An 18,462-nucleotide genomic window follows, 5' to 3' on the forward strand; every position below is an offset into this window, starting at 1 on the left:
AATGACAACAAGCTCAGTCCGATGATGCTGTGACACACCGACCCAGACCATAACGGACCCTCCACCTCCAAATCGATCCCGCTCCAGAGTACAGGCCTCGGTGTAACGCTCATTCCTTCGACGATAAACGCGAATCCAACCACCACCCCTGGTGAGACAAAACCGCGGCTCGTCAGTGAAGAGCACTTTTTGCCAGTCCTGTCTGGTCCAGCGACGGTGGGTTTGTGCCCATAGGCGACGTTGTTGCCGGTGATGTCTGGTGAGGACCTGCCTTACAACAGGCCTACAAGCCCTCAGTCCAGCCTCTCTCAGCCTATTGCTGACAGTCTGAGCACTGATGGAGGGATTGTGCATCCCTGGTGTTACTCGGGCAGTTGTTGTTGCCATCCTTTACCTGTCCCGCAGGTGTGATGTTCGTATGTACCGATCCTGTGCAGGTGTTGTTACACGTGGTCTGCCAGCTGTCCGTCCTGTCTCCCTGTAGCGCTGTCTTAGGCGTCTCACAGTACGGACATTGCAATGTATTGCCCTGGCCACATCTGCAGTACTCATGCCTCATTGCCTAAGGCACGTTCACGCAGATGAGCAGGGACCCTGTGCGCCTATCTTTTGGTGTTTTTCAGAGCCAGTAGAAAGGCCTCATTAGTGTCCTAAGTTTTCATAACTGTGACCTTAATTGCCTACCGTCTGTAAGCTGTTAGTGTCTTAACGACCATTCCACAGGTGCATGTTCATTAATTGTTTATGGTTCATTGAACAAACATGGGGAACAGTGTTAAACCCTTTACAATGAAGATCTGTGAAGATTTGGATTTTTACGAATTATCGTTGAAAGACAGGGTCCTGAAAAAAGGACGTTTCTTTTTTTTCCTGAGTTTAGAACTGTAGAGTGGCACATATAAGACCAACCACACAAAAATACAGTGAGACAGAGGGTGGACACACACAACCCTCTAGAGATGTGTGTAAAGCACAGAGCAACGGTGATTGTGCAGTAACAGCTCAGCTTGAACGCAGCAGTGACCAAATCGGTTGAACTGCATTCGTGTTTATTTGCGTGTGCATGTCTGTGTGTAGCTGTGTGTGTGTGTGTCTAATAGAGTCCACCCAGTGCAGATTTGAGGTTGAGAGTTCCTGCACACTGCACAGACCTGAGAACATGGCATGAACCCAGGAACCAGGCTGAGCATAGGACAAACCTACAGTACAATATGGCCATTCACTGTTCACTGTGGACAAAGGAACAGTCAAAGACAAGACCGTTCATTGTTCAGTCTGGTACCATTGTCATCGCCTGGGTACAGTACCACTACCTGACTATTTTTTATATTAAAGCAAGTACATTGTTGGCTATAACAGAACATTTTTATGTCAACTCTAACTTGATGGATGTTAGTTGCAGGAAAGCCTCTCAGAACATGAGCTGCTATCCAAGTGGCTACTCCTGGCTAACGTCTCTGTCCCGAAGCAAGCATAAATTAGCCTGGAGCTAGCCTATGCTAGGCCCATCTCCCGGCTAGCTGAAGAGGTGCATCAGCAACTTCCTTGGGCGACAATACCTATTTTGCCAATTGGCCTGAACCCGTTACTGCCAATACGGAGCCTCGCCAATACGGAGCCCCGCCGATCCTTCACGACTGGTCTACCGACGTAATCCGCCCAAGGGGGGTTTTCAACAGGCTCCTCCGTCGCGACGTCCCCTGAATGCCTATCTGCTAGCCCCGGCCCGCTAGCTGTCTGAATCGCCGTGTCTCCAGCCTGCCTAGCTACTCACTAGACCCCATGATCACTCGGCTAAGCATGCCTCTCCCTAATGTCAATATGCCTTGTCCATTGCTGTTTTGGTTAGTGATTATTGTCTTATTTCACTGTAGAGCCTCCAGCCCTGCTCAATATGCCGGTTGAAACATTATTGAAGATTTATGATAAAAGCATCCTAAAGATTGATTATATACATCGTTTGACATGTTTCTACGAACTGTAATATAACTTTTTTAGACTTTTCGTCTGGACCTAGTGCCTGCGTCTTGTGCATTTGGATTACTGGACTAAACTCGCAAACAAAAAGGAGGTATTTGGACATAAATGATGGACTTTAACGAACAAAACTAACATTTATTGTGGAACTGGGATTCCTGGGAGTACTCAGATTATCGCATGCTGTGCTGTTGCCATAAAGCTTTTTTGAAATCTGAAATCTGAAACCTGACACAGCGGTTGCATTAAGGAGAAGTATAGCTCTAATTCTGTGAATAACACTTGTATCTTTTATCAACGTTTATGATGAGTATTCCTGTAAATTGATGTGGCTCTCTGCAAAAGCACCGGATGTTTTGGAGGCAAAACATTACTGAACATAATGCGCCAATGTAAACTGAGATTTTTGGAAATAAATATGAACTTTATCGAACAAAACATACATGTATTGTGTAACATGAATTCCTATGAGTGCCATCTGATGAAGATCATCAAAGGTTAGTGATTCATTTTATCTCTATTTCTGCTTTTTGTGACTCCTCTTTGGCTGGAAAATGGCTGGGTTTTTTGTGTAGGCGTTGACCTAACCTAACCTAACATAATGTATGCTCTGTGGTTGGATTAACAACAAGATTATCTTTAAAATGTTGAGTAATACTTATATGTTTGAAGAATTTTAATTATGAGATTTCTGTTTGAATTTGGCGCCCTGCAGTTTCACTGGCTGTTGTCCTTGACTTCGGCAATGTCATTTACAAAATAGCCTCCAACACTCTACTCAGAAAATTGAATGCAGTCTATCACAGTGCCATCTGTTTTGTCACCAAAGCCCCATATACTACCCACCACTGCGACCTGTGTGCTCTCGTTGGCTGCCCCCCCTCGCTTCATATTCGCCGCCAAACCCACTGGCTCCAGGTCATCTATAAGTCTAGGTAAAGCCCTGCCTTAGCTCACTGGTCACCATATCAGCACCCAGCCTTATCACACGCTCCAGCAGGTATATTTCACTGGTCACCCCCAAAGCCAATTCCTACTTTGGCCGCCTTTCCTTCCAGTTCTCTGCTGCCAATGACTGGAAAGAATTGCAAAAATCACTGAAGCTGGAGACTCATATCTCCCTCTCTAACTTTAAGCACCAGCTGTCAGAGCAGCTCACTGCACCTGTACATAGCCCATCCAACTACCTCATCCCCATATTGTTTTTGTTTTTTGCTCCTTTGCACCCCAGTATCTCTACTTGCACATTCATCTTCTGCACATCTATCACTCTAGTGTTTAATTGCTAAACTGTAATTATTTCGCCACTATGGCCTATTTATTGCCTTACCTCATTTGCACACACTGTATATAGACTTTTCTATTGTGTTATTGACTGTATGTTTGTTTATTCCATGTGTAACTCTGTGTTGTTGTATGTGTCGAACTGCTTTGCTTTATCTTGGCCAGGTCACAGTTGTAAATGAGAACTTGTTCTCAACTGTCCTACCTGGTTAAATAAAGGTGAAAAAAAAAATGAAATTGAAAATTAAATGTGGGGAAGGAAGGTTGTGTGTGTCAGGGCGGGTTAGGCGGGAAGTGCTCCCAGTAGAGTTCCTGAGCAGGCCCGGCAGAGTGGCGAGTATGTGTGACGACAAAGGAAGCATCCGGCTTAGACCACATGACGGCAGCACTCGGTGGCCCATTGAGAAAAAAAACTACTCTACACACAAGTCTGCCCTCATTTCCCTCAGTCTCCAACAAGAAACTACAGGCCTCAGATTCATTGCACAGTCATAGGCTACTATAAAATGTAAATATTAGCATAACCAAGAGCGAATACGTTCAACTAGGCGCTTGTCATTCACAAGACAGCCATATTTGCCAAAGGTAAAATACACAACCTAGTTGCACTTTGTAAAGAGCCTTCGATCATGCAGCAGTACTAGTGGCCGTTGAGAACACATTAACAGAGCAAAAGGGTACCTTTGAACACTGCAAACAGACTAGTCACTCGACAATCAGGTAGACCCTAACAAGTGTCACCTTTCAGCATAACGCTCCCTCTCTAAGACACACACACCTCTAAGACCCGAACACTGGTTCCTTCGAGAGACTGGATGAGTGAGGTCAATCCCAACCCACCAGAGTCAAAGTCCCCCAGTGTTTCCGCTGCGGTCATTTAACTGTGGCGTTGCGCCACGCAAGGAAAAATCATTGCCGCCACGGAAAAAGAATATGGAACATACAGTTTGAAGATGCAAGAACAATCCACATTTACTTTCTCTGCAAACAAAACAAGTAATGAATAGAAAACTCAGACAACCTCATAGTAGAATCGTGTTCTATGAGATATATATATATATATATTCCTCTCGAGGTGCATTCAAGTTAAGATTGCCATAGGGAGGCAAACATGCATTCTGACAAGCTGTCAATGCACAACAACTCTTCTAATCGCGAGCAAAACAGCAGTTTTAAAATGGTCTTTGTTAAAAAGAGGGGGAGCCCAGCATTCCATTCCTACTTGATTCATTTCTCAACTCCTAAATATGCATGAAATGCACCATTTCAAACCCAGAGTTTTAGGAGTGACATGGTTAAACATATTACTGCTCTTCAATTAGCTGTGAGTGCATAGGGGAGAAGGGGAGTGGGGCTAAATGTAACAGGTGAATTGTTGGGTAATTAGGGGTAAAACGCCAACCTACCTCAATTTTTATGGAGCGATTTCAATTGTGATGAGTCAAGACATTTTTTGTTGAGCTAGAGTAGTGGCAAGAGTAGTGCTTGGGGTAAAAATGGTGACATGAAGTGGTTTTAGTGAGAAGTACAGGCAGGGGCCATATTACCCCGGATGACAGGTTACCCTAATACGTTGGGATACATTATATTCAGTGTTTATGTAATTTCTTGGGACATAACATTCATCAATAGGATGCTAACTAGTTAAAAGATCACATTTGGGATCAAGCTAATGATTACCCCAATAAGGTAAATGCAGATAGGCTGAAGCATGGGGTTACCTATCTATTTATAGCCACTATGCTGCATCGGTTGGGCTACAGGTGATCATGCTTATTGCATACCTGATAATATGGTCCATGCATAGAATATATGCATGGTCCAAATATGTAAAATTGTTAACAAATATTTGACCAATATGCTATTGGGCTCATTTCTGGAAGTGGAAATTAGATTTTTGACGGTGTCAGCATTCATTCATTTTTGGAGGAGGAGTATGTCCTTTTTAAAAGTCCCCAGAACTGATCTTCTCAGTCCTTCTTCCCAGAGCTCCAGAACAAGGGGGAGGGGAGATGACCCCCCCCGCCCCCATCCCCCCGCAACGCTACACATTTTTACAGAGGAAACACTGAAGTCCCCTCTTGTGCTGATCTTACGAGCAACAATTGCAATGGGCTTGGACTCGCCTGCTGATGTCATCCAGACTCACCACAACAGTGATGCTGTGTCGGACAATCAGCTGGCTGTCAGGAGAAGTCAGTCAGGGAAAATGGAGGCTGACACCTTAATTCAGTGAGGGGAGAAGGACATGGCTGGAAGGGATGCAGTCAGAGACAGATTGTGTGTGTGTGGTCGACTGCTGTGACAATTAAACATCTTTCCAAGTGCTAAAGCCTCCCCTAAAATAGTTCTCAAACCCAGTTTGCCCAACTCTGTACATCAATAGCTCTAATGTACAGTACCAGTGAAAAGTTTGGACACACCTACTCATTCATGAGTTTCTTTATTTTTACTATTTTCTACATTGTAGAATAACAGTGAAGACATCACAACTATGATATAACACATATGGAATAAAGAAGTAACCAAAAAAAGTGTTTAACAAATCAACATATATATTTTAGATGATTCTTCAAAGTAGCCAACCTTTGCCTTGATGACAGCTTTGCACACTCTTGGCATTCTCTCAACCAGCTTCACCTGGAATGCTTTTTCAACAGTCTTGAAGGAGTTCCCACATATGCTGAGCACTTGTTGGCTGCTTTTCCTTCACTCTGTGGTCCAACTCATCCCAAACCATCTCAATTGGATTGAGGCCGGGTGATTGTGGAGGCCAGGTCATCTGATGCAGCACTCCATCACTCTCCTTCTTGGTCAAATAGCACTTACACAGCCTGGAGGGATGTTTTGAGTCACTGTCCTGTTGAAAAACAAATGATAGACCCACTAAGCGCAAAACAGATGGGATGGCGCATCGCTGCAGAATGCTACGGAAGCCGTGCTGGTTAAGTGTGCCTTGAATTCTAAATAAATCACAGACGGTGTCACCAGCAAAGCACACACACACCTCCTTCTCCATGCTTCACGGTGGGAACCACACATGCAGAGATCATCCGTTTACGTACTCTGCATCTCACAAAGATATGGCGGTTGGAACCAAAGAACTCAAATTTGGACTCATAAGTCCAAAGGACAGATTTCCACAGGTCTAATGTCCATTGCTCGTGTTTCTTTGCCCATACAAGTCTCTTCTTCTTCTTGATGTATTTTAGTAGTGGTTTCTTTACAGCAATTCAACCATGAAGGCCTGATTCACGACAGTCTCCTCTGAACAGTTGATGAGATGTGTCTGTTATTTGAACTCCGTGAAGCATTCATTTGGGCTGCAATATGAGGTTCAGGTAACTCTAATGAACTTATCCTCTGCAGCAGAGGTAACTCTGGGTCTTCCTTTCCTGTGGCGGTCCTCATGAGAGCCAGTTTCATTATAGCGCTTGATGGTTGTTGCGACTGCACTTCAAAAAACCTTAAAAGTTCTTGAAATTTTCCATATTGACTGACCTTCATGTCTTAAAGTAATGATGGACTTGGTCTTTACCAAATAGGGCTGTCATCTGTATAATACCCCTCCCTTGTCACAACACAACTGAATGGCTCAAACACATTAAGAAGGAAAGACATTTCACAAATTAACTTTTAACATGGCACACCTGTTCATTGAAATGCATTCCAAGTGACTACCTCATGAAGCTGGTTGAGAGAATGTCAAGAGTGTGCAAAGCTGTCATCAAGGCAAAGGGTGGCAGCTTTGAAGAATCTCCAATATATATGTCCACTTTTTTGGTTACTATATGGTGTTATCTGATCATTTTGATGTCTTCACTATTATTCTACAATGTAGAACATAGTCAAAATAAAGAAAAGGTGTGTCCAAACTTTTGACTGGTACTGGTACTGTACATCAATGGCTCTATTGTCTCCATCACATACCGTATGCTACATAAAGGCTGTTATATCGGCCTGTAGTGGACAGTCAGTCCTGTCCCAGGCCAACCCCATGCTTGGTGCTCTGTGTTCCCAGCTTGTCTTCTTGATGTCTCAGCAGTGCTTGCAGTGAGTGCACACATAGTTAGTTGGGTTCTGGATGGCGCCCAAGCCTAGCTTCTGTATACAATGAAATGCACTGTTTAATGCCACCAAGAATGTCCAGCTGCCTCAGGAGAAAGGCAGGGCTAGGGGCTATATAGGGAAACATCAAATGCTTGGTGTCTGCTGCTTATTCATTAATGGGTGTTGCCAATGTGTTTCACCTGTCGGACAGAGGGTGAAGACTGAACGATATTACATGCGCAGTCTCGGACACCAAGTGCTGATACGTTCACACCGTCGGTCAAACCACACAGCTGCTAAAAATGGTTAGCGCGACCGGTAGAAGCAAGGTTTCAGCCGTCGTTGCACCCCTTCCGTTGGTCTCAACCTAGAAGCTGTGGGCCAGCAGATAGCGGTTTAATTTCAACGGGTTTGGGCCGAACAAAATCAAATCTACGGGGAGGTAGATCAGATAGCTCCATTTGGCAGCAGATGGTCTTACAATATCTTACCACACCCCTCCGTGCAGAATGCTCAACAGAAATGAGTCTCCCGAAATCCATACCAGTCCACTGGTAACGCATCAAAATAGTCCACAGCACTGAGCACTGCTTCACTTGGAATAACATTTGGCTGCATAAACCATGCGATAGAACTCCTGTTTCTGTAGCACGAGGCAGCTTAAGGTACAACCACACTCCCTGGACAGGACTGCTAGTCTATCGCAGGGCCTTACCCTATCTCCTGAATGCCAAGCAGAGACGCATCAGGTTCTTAGTCTTTGGTAATGACTCGGCCGTGCGTGGATTGAACTCCCAATCTAAAGATCTTACCACAAGTTGGAATCAAGAAGTGAATGAATCATATGACCACAGACAAAATATTGATCCATGTGTAAACCTATTCCTCAAGCAGATGAATCAAAATCACATCTTTTCATCAAAAATGTTTCCAGGTCAAAGAAATTGTCTAACTTGACATCAGTACTTTCATTCAGGCTCGACTCACACTACAGTAACTTCAAAAAGTATCCATACCCCTTGCCTTATTCCACATTTTGTTGTGTTACACCCGGAATTGAAAATGGATTATTTCTCTGACCTACACACAATACCCCATAATGACAGGGAAAACATGTTTTTAGAAATGTTTGAACATTTATTGAAGATGAAATACAGAGATCTCATTGACATAAGTATTCACACCTGAGTCAATACTTTGTAGAAGCACCTTTGGTGACGATTACAGCTTTGAGTCGTCTTGGCTGTATCAGCTTTTCACATCAGGATTTTCTCAAATTCTTCCTTGTAGATTTTCTCAAGCTCTGTTAAGTTAGATGGGGAGCAGCAGTGAACAGCAATCCTCAGGTCTTTCCACAGATTTCAATGCGATTCAAGAGATAGCGCTTTGCATTCCGGCCAAAAATGTACATTTGTCTCATTACACCACAGAATCTTTTGCATTATGATCTCAGTCTTTTTACGTGCCTTTTCGCAAACTCCAGTTGTGTCTTTTTCTAAAGGAGTTGGTGAAGTACTGTAGAAATGGTTGTCCTTCTGGTAGTTTCTCCCATCTCAGCTAAAAGAACTCTGTAGTTCTGTCAGTTCTTAGTCACCTCCCCGACCAAGGTCCTTCTTGCCCAGTTGCTCAGTTTGGTTATACGGCCAGCTCTAGGCAGAGTCTGGGTAATTCCATTTGTTTTTCCAATTTCCCACTGATTGAGACCACTGCGCTCTTGGAAACTTTCAACATTCTAGAAATTGTTTTATACCCTTTCCCAGATATATGCCTCACCACAATTATCTTGGAGATCTACGAACAGTTCCTTGGAGCTCATGGCGTAGTTTCTGCTCTGACATGCACTGTCAACTGTGGGACCTTATATACACAGGTGTGTTTCTTTCTAAATGTCCAAACAATTGAATCGGCTACAGGTGGACTCCAAGTTGTAGTGACATCAAGGATGATCCAAGGAAATTGGATGCACCCGAGTTCAATTTGGAGTGTTATAGCAAAGGGGTGTGTATACTTACGTAAATGAGATACAGTACCTGTATTTCATTTTCCCAAACATTTGAACAAATGTCATTATGTTGCATTGTGTAGATGGGTGAGAACTCAGGCTTTAACGACAAAATGGGGAATAAGTGAAGGGGTATGAATACTTTGAGGGCATTAGTGGCAGTGTGGTTCCCAATAGTCATTCGGAAGAGCTACAAAGAGAGCTTCCTCAGTCACCGTTTCTTTCATTCAGTGAAGTCGAGATTTTGGGCTGCCGTGAGAGTTGGGAAGGGGAAAAAGTGATGTTTGATTCCGACTGTTCAGAGATGAGACTAGAAGGGATTTTGTTTGGCAGGTCCTCTGACCCACCATTCCGGAGGTTCAATATGAGTTCACAGAACATGGGGCCGAGTGGGCAGAAATAAACTGTTTGCTCACGCGTGGGTGCGATGAAATAGTTCGGCACCCAAACGTGCGACAAGCACTCTTCTCTCCAGCTAGACGACTGGAAGGTGAGATTTTTTTATTCTTCAGAAGAGCAGCTGGAAGGAGGAGGAAGGTGAGGAGGAGGGCTGAGGCTGGGGAGAGCAAGTCGGGGTGTTAGCCACTGTAGAACGGGGGTGTCTGGGAAAGGGGTGGTAATAGTCGTTTCTGGGGTTGGAGGTTCAACTTCAAATTCCACTTCACCCACTACTACTTTTTCCCTAATCTATAAAATTGTGTGTGACTCCATCCTGGAGGACATATAGTTTACATATACAGTGTCTTCCGAAAGTATTCACAACCCTTGAATTTCACATTTTGTTCTGTCAACCGATCGCTGCCCGCACCTGCCCGCCCGTCCAGCATCACTACCCTGGACGGTTCTGACTTAGAATATGTGGACAACTACAAATAGCTAGGTGTCTGGTTAGACTAAAATCTCCTTCCAGACTCACATTAAGCATCTCCAATCCGAAATTAAATCTAGAATCAGCTTCCGATTTTACAACAAAGCCTCCTTCACTCATGCTGCTAAACATACCCTCGTCAAACTGACTATCCTACCGATCATTGACAAAATAGCCTCCAACACTCCACTAAGCAAATTGGATGCAGTCTATCACAGTGCCAACTGTTTTGTCACCAAAGCCCCATATACTACCCACCACTGCAACCTGTATGCTCTCGTTGGCTGGCCCTCGCTTCATATTCGTGGCCAAACCCACTGGCTCCAGGTCATCTATAAGTCTTTGCTAGGTAAAGCCCCGCCTTATCTCAGCTCACTATAGCAACACCCACCCGTAGCACCCGCTCCAGCAGGTATATTTCACTGGTCATCCCCAAAGCCAACTCCTCCATTGGCCACCTTTCCTTCCAGTTCTCTGCTGTACACAGCCCATCTGTAAATAGCCCACCCAACTGCCTCATTCCCATATTGTTATTTATTTTTGCTCTTTTGCACCCCAGTATCTCTACTTGAACATCATCATCTGCACATCTATCACTCCTGTGTTAATGCTAAACTGTAATTATTTACTTACCTCCCTAATCTTACTACATTTGCACACACTGAACATAGATTTTTCTATTGTGTTGACTGTACGTTTGTTTATTCCATGTGTAACTGTGTTGTTTGTGTCGCACTGCTTTGCTTCATCTGTGTCGTTTGTGTCGCACTGCTTTGCTTCATCTTGGCCAGGTCGCAGTTGTAAATGAGAACTTGTTCTCAACTGGCCTACCTGGTTAAATAAAGGTGAAATAAAAAATAAAATACAAAAATGTAACCCCTTCCTTGTGGCAAGCCTAAATATGTTCAGGAGTAAAAATGTGCTTAACAAGTCACATAAGTTGCATGGACTCACTGTGTGCAATAATAGTGTTTAACATGATTTTTGAATGACTGCCTCATCTCTGTACACCACACATACAGATAATTGTAAGGTCCCTCAGTCAAACAGTGAGTTTCTAAACACAGACTAAACCACAAAGACCAGGGAGGTTTTCCAATGCCTCGCAAAGAAAGGCACCTATTGGTAGACGTTGAATAGCCCTCAGTCACTACAAAGATACAGGTGTCCTTCCTAACTCAGTTGCCGGAGGGGAAGGCAACCGCTCAGGGATTTTAAAACATTTACAGAGTAATGGCTGTGATAGCAGAAAACTTGATCAACAACATTGTAGTTACTCCACAATACAAACCTAAATAACAGAGTGAACGTAAGGAAGCCTGTACAGAATACAAATATTTCAAATCATGAATCTTGTCTGCAATAAGACACTAAAGTAAAAGTGCTAAAAATGTGGCAAAGAAATTAAGTTTATGTCCTGAATACAAAGTGTTATGTTTGGGGCAAATCCAACACAACACTGAGTACCACTCTTCATATGTTCATGCTGCCTCATGTTATGGGTATGCTTGTCATCGGGCAAGTACTAAGGAGATTTTTTTAAATTCCTAGAGGAAAACCTGGTTCAGTCTGCTTTCCAATAGACACTGGTAGACAAATTCACCTTTCAGCATGACAATAACCTAAAACAAGGCCAAATATACACTGGAATTGCTTACCAAGATGACATTGAATATTCCCGAGTGGCTTGGTTACAGTTTTGACTTAAATCGTCTTGAAAATCTATGGCAAGACTTGAAAATGGCTTTCTGGCAATGATCAACATGACAGGGCTTGAAGAATTTTTTTATTATAAATGTGCAAATGTTGTACAATCCAGATGTGCAAAGCTCTTAGACTTACCCAGAAAGATTCAGCTGTAATCACTGCCAAAGCTGATTCTAACATGTATTGAATCAGGGGTGTGGTTACTTATGTAAATGAGATCTTTCTATATTTAATTTTCAATACATTTGCTAACATTTCTAATAACATGTTTTCACTTTGTCATCATGGGGTGTTGTGTGTAGATGGGTGAGAAACTTTTTTCTTTATTTCATTTTAAATTCAGGCTGTAACTAACAAAATGAGTAATAAGTCACAGGGTATGAATAATTTCTGAAGGCACTGTATTGATTCAAAATTACTTTTATAAAAATCCAATATGGCAACCAGAACTTCAGGGTTTGCAATAGTAATGATTTGATGCTGGTCACTAGTGCACTGACTTATACAATACACTATTGCCCTGGTAGAAGAAAATGGCACCCCACAAATACAAGATATTGAAGCTGTCCTAACATAACTCCCTACTATTTTTCCTTCTTATAATTTCCTAAACCATTACTTTTTTTATTCCATTGGAAAGCCCTATTATATCCCCTGCGTTCACGCTCTTACTTCCCAACTATGTTCCATGTCTACATTCCTAGACAATATCCCCATCACCGGAACCCATTCACAACGTCAGCAAGGAATGCTGTTTTCCGTCCGTGCTTTTTCCATCAGCGGTAGTGTAGTAGGCCAAGTGAAGGCTGGGGGAGTATGACGTCCGAAATGAGGTGACCAACAGCAGATGATTATAGGCTACAACATGCAGTGAACCAATCAATTGGGAAAGGTGGTAAGAGATAAGCCTGGTGCCAGGTCTGTTTGTGCCATCCCTTAGTTGGGATCGCAATGACCACAGGAGTTGGCAAAACAGCACATACAGAACCAGGCAAAAAAAAAAAAAAAGATCAGACATGACCACTTCCTGAAGAGTCCTTCTATAGGGACAGTGTGGTCCTCACAAAGGCTGCTCTGACAGCCAGGTCCTCCTAATGTTACATGACAGCTCCCTGAGGTGACTATGCCATCATGTCTTTGCCACACTGAATTATCCTCGTCTCCGCCACTTCTCAATGAGCGAGCGGCGCTACCAACACTTGACCAATCCAGCTCGATGTCCCCTGCGGTACAACATTGGAGAATGTGTGCGATGGCACTGCAGACAGAATCTCAAATGTGACAGCCCTCCATTCTGTCCATAAAAGAAGATGCTCTTAGATGGAACTGGACAAGAGTGCCAGTGCTTCTTAGTCCTGACCAACAGAGCACCTGTTCAGTTTGAAGTGGATATTCCTGGACATATATACACAGCTATTAGCCTAAAAAGTAATAGGCTGAACATGACAGTGGAGGAAAATAGGATAATGGGACGTGTAGGTGTTGCATCATCTCCATTTTTCAATAAGAAAACTAGGTTTGGGGTGCTAAAGACACAGATATGGAGAAAAAGGGAGAGATACTGAGGACGAAAGAGGTAGAGGGAAGAGAGGGTTAGTAGAAATAGAAAGGAATAGAGAAACACACACATGCCTGAGCGGTGAGTGCCACAGAATAGCTGCCTGTACGTTAGCCACCCGCCCTTCCTGCCTCCCCTCTACCAGTCAGTCCACAGTGAAAAACGCTCCAATGAAGTCAGTCATTCATAACAGTAGGCCCCCCTGTCCTCGCCCAACCCCCACCCCCCTACCCTGTCCTGCTCTGCAGTCTGCCTCTGGGACAGAGGGGGTAGAGAGGGGTAAACACTAGAGGTCTTTACAGGTCCAAAAAGTTGGAACCATTCCGAAATGGACCTGCGGCTTTCCCACCCGGACCCAATATGCATAAATATTTTTGTTAAATATAGGAGACCAGTTCCAAACAGACCCGACGACAACTAGATTAGTTCCGTATAGACCTGGTTGGATCCAGAGTCGCAGCAGAGAAGTAATTTTTTAAGCTACTTTATTAGCCAGAGCTGATAAAGCGCGAGAGGAGGGAGAGAGAGGTGCCGCTCTAGAGGGGCCGTATTGACCACAATTTGCGGCGTATTCTGATATAGGTGTTTCTTGATGTCAAGTTATACTCATTGGTCCATAGCAGTTTATTTTGTGTCAAGGGCAACAGTTAACAACAGTAGCATTGTAGCTAACCCTAACACTTTTCCTAACCTCAGTCTCCTAACCTGCCACGCTAGTTATCCTAACCTGCCACGCTAGTTATCCTAACCTGCCACGCTAGTTATCCTAACCTGCCACGCTAGTTATCCTAACCTGCCACGCTAGTTATCCTAACCTGCCACACTAGTTATCCTAACCTGCTATGTAAACAAATCATCTGTGTCGAGAAATCTTCAGTCTCATAACATCGGAACTGACCAATGGCAGGTATCAATGGCCATTTTCTGATATCAGGGAACACCCATATCAAGAAATTGCAGTCTGCAAATACACCACATTTAAGTGACACAGGAAGCAGGGAGGGAGAGACAGCAACCAACCAGTCAGACTTGCGCTACAGTAGACTAATAGCTGCCATAGCTAGGTTATTTATCATATGACTACATAGTACCTGTCTTGACTGCATCAAACCTGGAGAAGCTAGTTATGCTGGCTAACGTTAGCTAGCTAGGCTAATTGAGGCTGTAGTGCATGCCCTTTATCATCCTACAGCTACAAATAAAGTAAAAACTCCATTCAGAATATTAAGTAGCAGCCTACCTGTTGACTCTTGGTCGTTGTAGCCTATCCTTCTCCTTTAAACACATAATTCTATAACTTTAATTCCATCTTCCATTGATTAGATAGATCTTAAATTTTGCCACACACGGATCCGTGAAGACCTCTAGTAAACACCCCTCTTTTTCTCCCCAACTTTAAGATATCCAGTTGGTAGATACGTACCTTTAATGATAAACTTGGATTAGCTAACACAACGTGCCATTGGAACACAGGAGTGATGGTTGCTGATAATGGGCCTCTGTATGTAGATATTCCATTAAAAAAAGAAATCTGCCGTTTCCAGCTACAATGGTCATTTACAACATTAACAATGTCTACACTGTATTTCTGATCAATTTGATGTTATTTAAATGGACAAAAAAAAAGTGTTTTTCCTTCAAAAACAAGGACATTTCTAAGAGACCCCAAACTTTTGAACAGTAGTGTACGTGCTTATAGATCTCTATTTCAGGTGCTCAAAGTAGCAAATCAAATTACTTGAACCTAGTCAAAATCCCAAATCTCTCTGCCAAATCTGAAAATGTAATATCATCGAGTGACTAAAATAAATCTCCCTCACCCCAGTCTCTTTCTCACACACATACATCGTCTTTTGACTTGATGCTGTGACAAGCAGAAAATAAGTTGCATCACTCTGTTCAGGAGAACAAGGCAGCCTCTTCACGCAGTGAAATAAGTAGGTCATTGTGGATTCCTTTCATTAGTACAGCACTTTCCAAATAGTTGCACCTTTCCACTCAACTTGGAGCTTCCAGCTGCAAGTTAACCCTGCGAGGGCCACAGGCTTCCATTTCTACCACAGATGGATATTTTTCCAATTCTCCCACAACTATTAAAAAAATTGACGACAACCACAACAAGTGTTAAACTTACACATCTAAAATCTGTCTGAGCCAATTAGCTTGAGATGATTTTAAAAAATGTTCCTTGCCATCCACACTTCTGTGTCTGAAGAGATGACAATGAACATGACAATAGATACGATTCAAACAACTGGCATACACTTGATATCAGTGTAGACAGAGAGCAAAGACAGTCAGTAGTCCTTACATTCCAGAAAGACTATGTATAGCCACATAATTGATCCATAGACAACATTGCAGCAGCACTGGAACAATGTTCCATTGCTGGGGGCATTGCCGACTGTCCCGCTCAACTTGTCGAGTCAACGGAAGCAGGGTCGACCGCAGGCTGACACAGGTGAGGCTGACAGGCGTGGCAAGACCCAGACAAATGGCTAAGTAGCTATAAACAGTGTTCCTAATAATCTTAGGTTGTATTTTTATTTGCTTGCACTTTCTCCTTCAGGATTGCTAATCTGAATGGATTTAATACAGTAGGTGAAAACAGCAATGAGAAAATATACCCAGTCCATTTACACATCAATTTTCAAGAATTAAGAGAAACAAGGAAGGCAGATATTCAGAGGTACTGGGATGTACCCATTGAGCAGCCGATTGGCTACACTTCATAGCATCAAGATCCATACAGTCACATTCATGTCCAGTTCACCACCACTGTACAACCACTAGCCTGGTCCCAGATCTGTTCAGCGTGACAATGACCATAAGAGTTGGCCAAACAGATATGGGACCAGCCTACTATTAAAACAAGCTCCTTAAAGCAGTATGATCCCAAATGGAGCTAAACTATTCCTATAAACCCACGAGTTGATGATTTGAACCCGTCCTCGCTGAGTCTTCTCTGCCTCCTCTGATCTCTGACAGTGAACACTTGACTAGGGCGTGACCCGCTTAAGGGGATATTTGGGGGTTTTGCCAAAAAAGCCCTTTATCTATTTCCCCAGTAGCAGATGTAACGAGTTGATACCATTTTTATGTCTCTATGTGCAGTTTGAAGAAAGTTACTAATTGCTTACTCGCGTTAGCGCAATGACTGGAAGTCTATGGCAACACGTCCATATTTATATTGAACAGTAAGGGGCCATACTGCATTATAACCTCCTTGTATAACTGGGAGAACACAGTGGAGAGAGAAGCAAGGTGAGGCCAAAAGAGGCAGCCACTGCCCAGAATAAACTGATGGGAATCCCATGTTGCTGTGTATGTGCATGCTGTGCATTTATGTGTGTGTGTAGGAGAAAATGATAAGGTATCCATCTTAACAGACGGTTTCTCATCAATGTGTATTAAGGCAGTGCAGACAGTGGTGGTACCAGCTATACAGCTGTAGACATCAGATCAGTACACACACACAGTGGCTTTTCTCATCATCACAGCACACCAGCCAGAGCTCCACTCTATTTTTCATGAGTCAGTTTGGTTGCCAGGGTGTTTCCATAGTCACGTACCAGCCTGATGCAACAAACCAGACCCCCCAACTGATTTATCCCCACAGCAGAGCACTGGAGTCATGTATGATTTGGTGTCCAATTCAAAGATGGTGCGAGGCCAGCTAGTGCATGCCACAATACACTGACTGGGCAATGGGCACGGTTAACCCTTCGCTGTCTGTAGAAGTGCGTAAGGCTGTTATAGGGAATGACATACCTTCAAATGTGTGTGTGTTTTTGAAGTGGCATCAGTACCAGAAGCACTAACCCTTCCCCAACTTCAACGGAGCACAGCCATTGGTAATCATCAACTTCAATGGACAGTCAAGATGGAGATAATGTGTGTCAGTGGGCCTACCTGGGTTATTGGCTTCCCCCTCCAACACGTGGAGCTCGGTGCACTCGGCCAGGCTGTGCTCCAGACACAGCTGCAGGAAGCGGGCCTGGGTCCGCGACACCCGCTTCAGCAGCGACAGCAGAGCCACTGTCTGCTCACACTCATTCCATCCCTTAAACCAGCTTCCCAGGACACCCACCTGGTCGCGAAACATCATGGTCTGGGGGACAGGCACGAAGCAGAACGGGGAAACCAGTTAGAGTGACCCCCCCTGGTGTCACGAGAGAATTAGGTTAACGGAGGTCTTGGTGCTGTGGGACTGGAACTTTTGTCAAAGCTTGTGTTGTGTTCCTCTCGCTTTCTCGGGTTGGTTGTGCTCTTCTCTTTGCCTGTTTCTGTTGTTGATGTTGAGTGGACAGCAGTAGGTGTGCTCAGTTCAAGTGGCATATCATCATCCGGGCTTTTAGCATTGCAAGTGTAGCTTCAGCTTGAGGGGAGCAAGGTGCTCTCCTTGGTGCATCTGCCAAAGGGCGGGGGTTAACAGTCAGACGGGAGAGTCAGCTTTCTTCCTGCACTGTCACACCAGCGTTACCCTTGTTGCCATTTTCCACAGGGATCCCCCTTAGACCTGAAATTATGGAAATAAATGGTTGAGAGACATGGTCACACACGTTCACACAGCGTCCCAAAACCCATCCAGCAAAGTCTTTACCGACCGTGAATAAGAAAACACTGAGGAAATGTGACAGTGCCCGTTGCTTCAGCAAACACTGCTCTCCGCAGACTTGAAAATTGACGATTATTGAAAGAAACTGTTCTCCTTTGAAAACCACGATATTAGTGACACCTATTCCTTACTGCAACAAAGCCTGTATGTATCATACTTTTCATCTAAAAGTAGTTACGCTCTACCGTATAGATGCGGGCTGTGGTATTCACCACCGGGACAAAAAATATGATTGTCAGTAATTGGCGCAACATCCCGACTGGTATTTCTAAAGAGAAGGGCGCTGGTCCCTTATGTTTTAATGTTACAGACAGCTATGTTCAAAGTAGCTCTCGAAAACCCTCCTGCGTAGGCTTTTAAGTGGTTCGCGTCGCCCATGGTTGTGTGAATTACAATTC

At 43.8% G+C, this 18,462-nt stretch overlaps 1 protein-coding gene across 1 annotated transcript in view; it reads right to left on the bottom strand.

Moving 5' to 3' along the window:
* The window catches only part of LOC120023707 (protein Smaug homolog 1-like), a 90,496-nt gene that overhangs the window by 69,216 nt on the left and 2,818 nt on the right, over positions 1–18,462 (bottom strand). The window contains exon 2 of the mRNA XM_038967773.1: positions 17,359–17,965. Coding sequence (XP_038823701.1) covers positions 17,359–17,554 — 196 coding nt within the window. The 5' untranslated portion in view covers positions 17,555–17,965. The remainder of the gene's footprint in view (positions 1–17,358; positions 17,966–18,462) is intronic.

This window comes from Salvelinus namaycush, chromosome 28 (assembly GCF_016432855.1).
Source record: "Salvelinus namaycush isolate Seneca chromosome 28, SaNama_1.0, whole genome shotgun sequence".
In the NCBI taxonomy this organism is placed as follows: domain Eukaryota; kingdom Metazoa; phylum Chordata; class Actinopteri; order Salmoniformes; family Salmonidae; genus Salvelinus; species Salvelinus namaycush.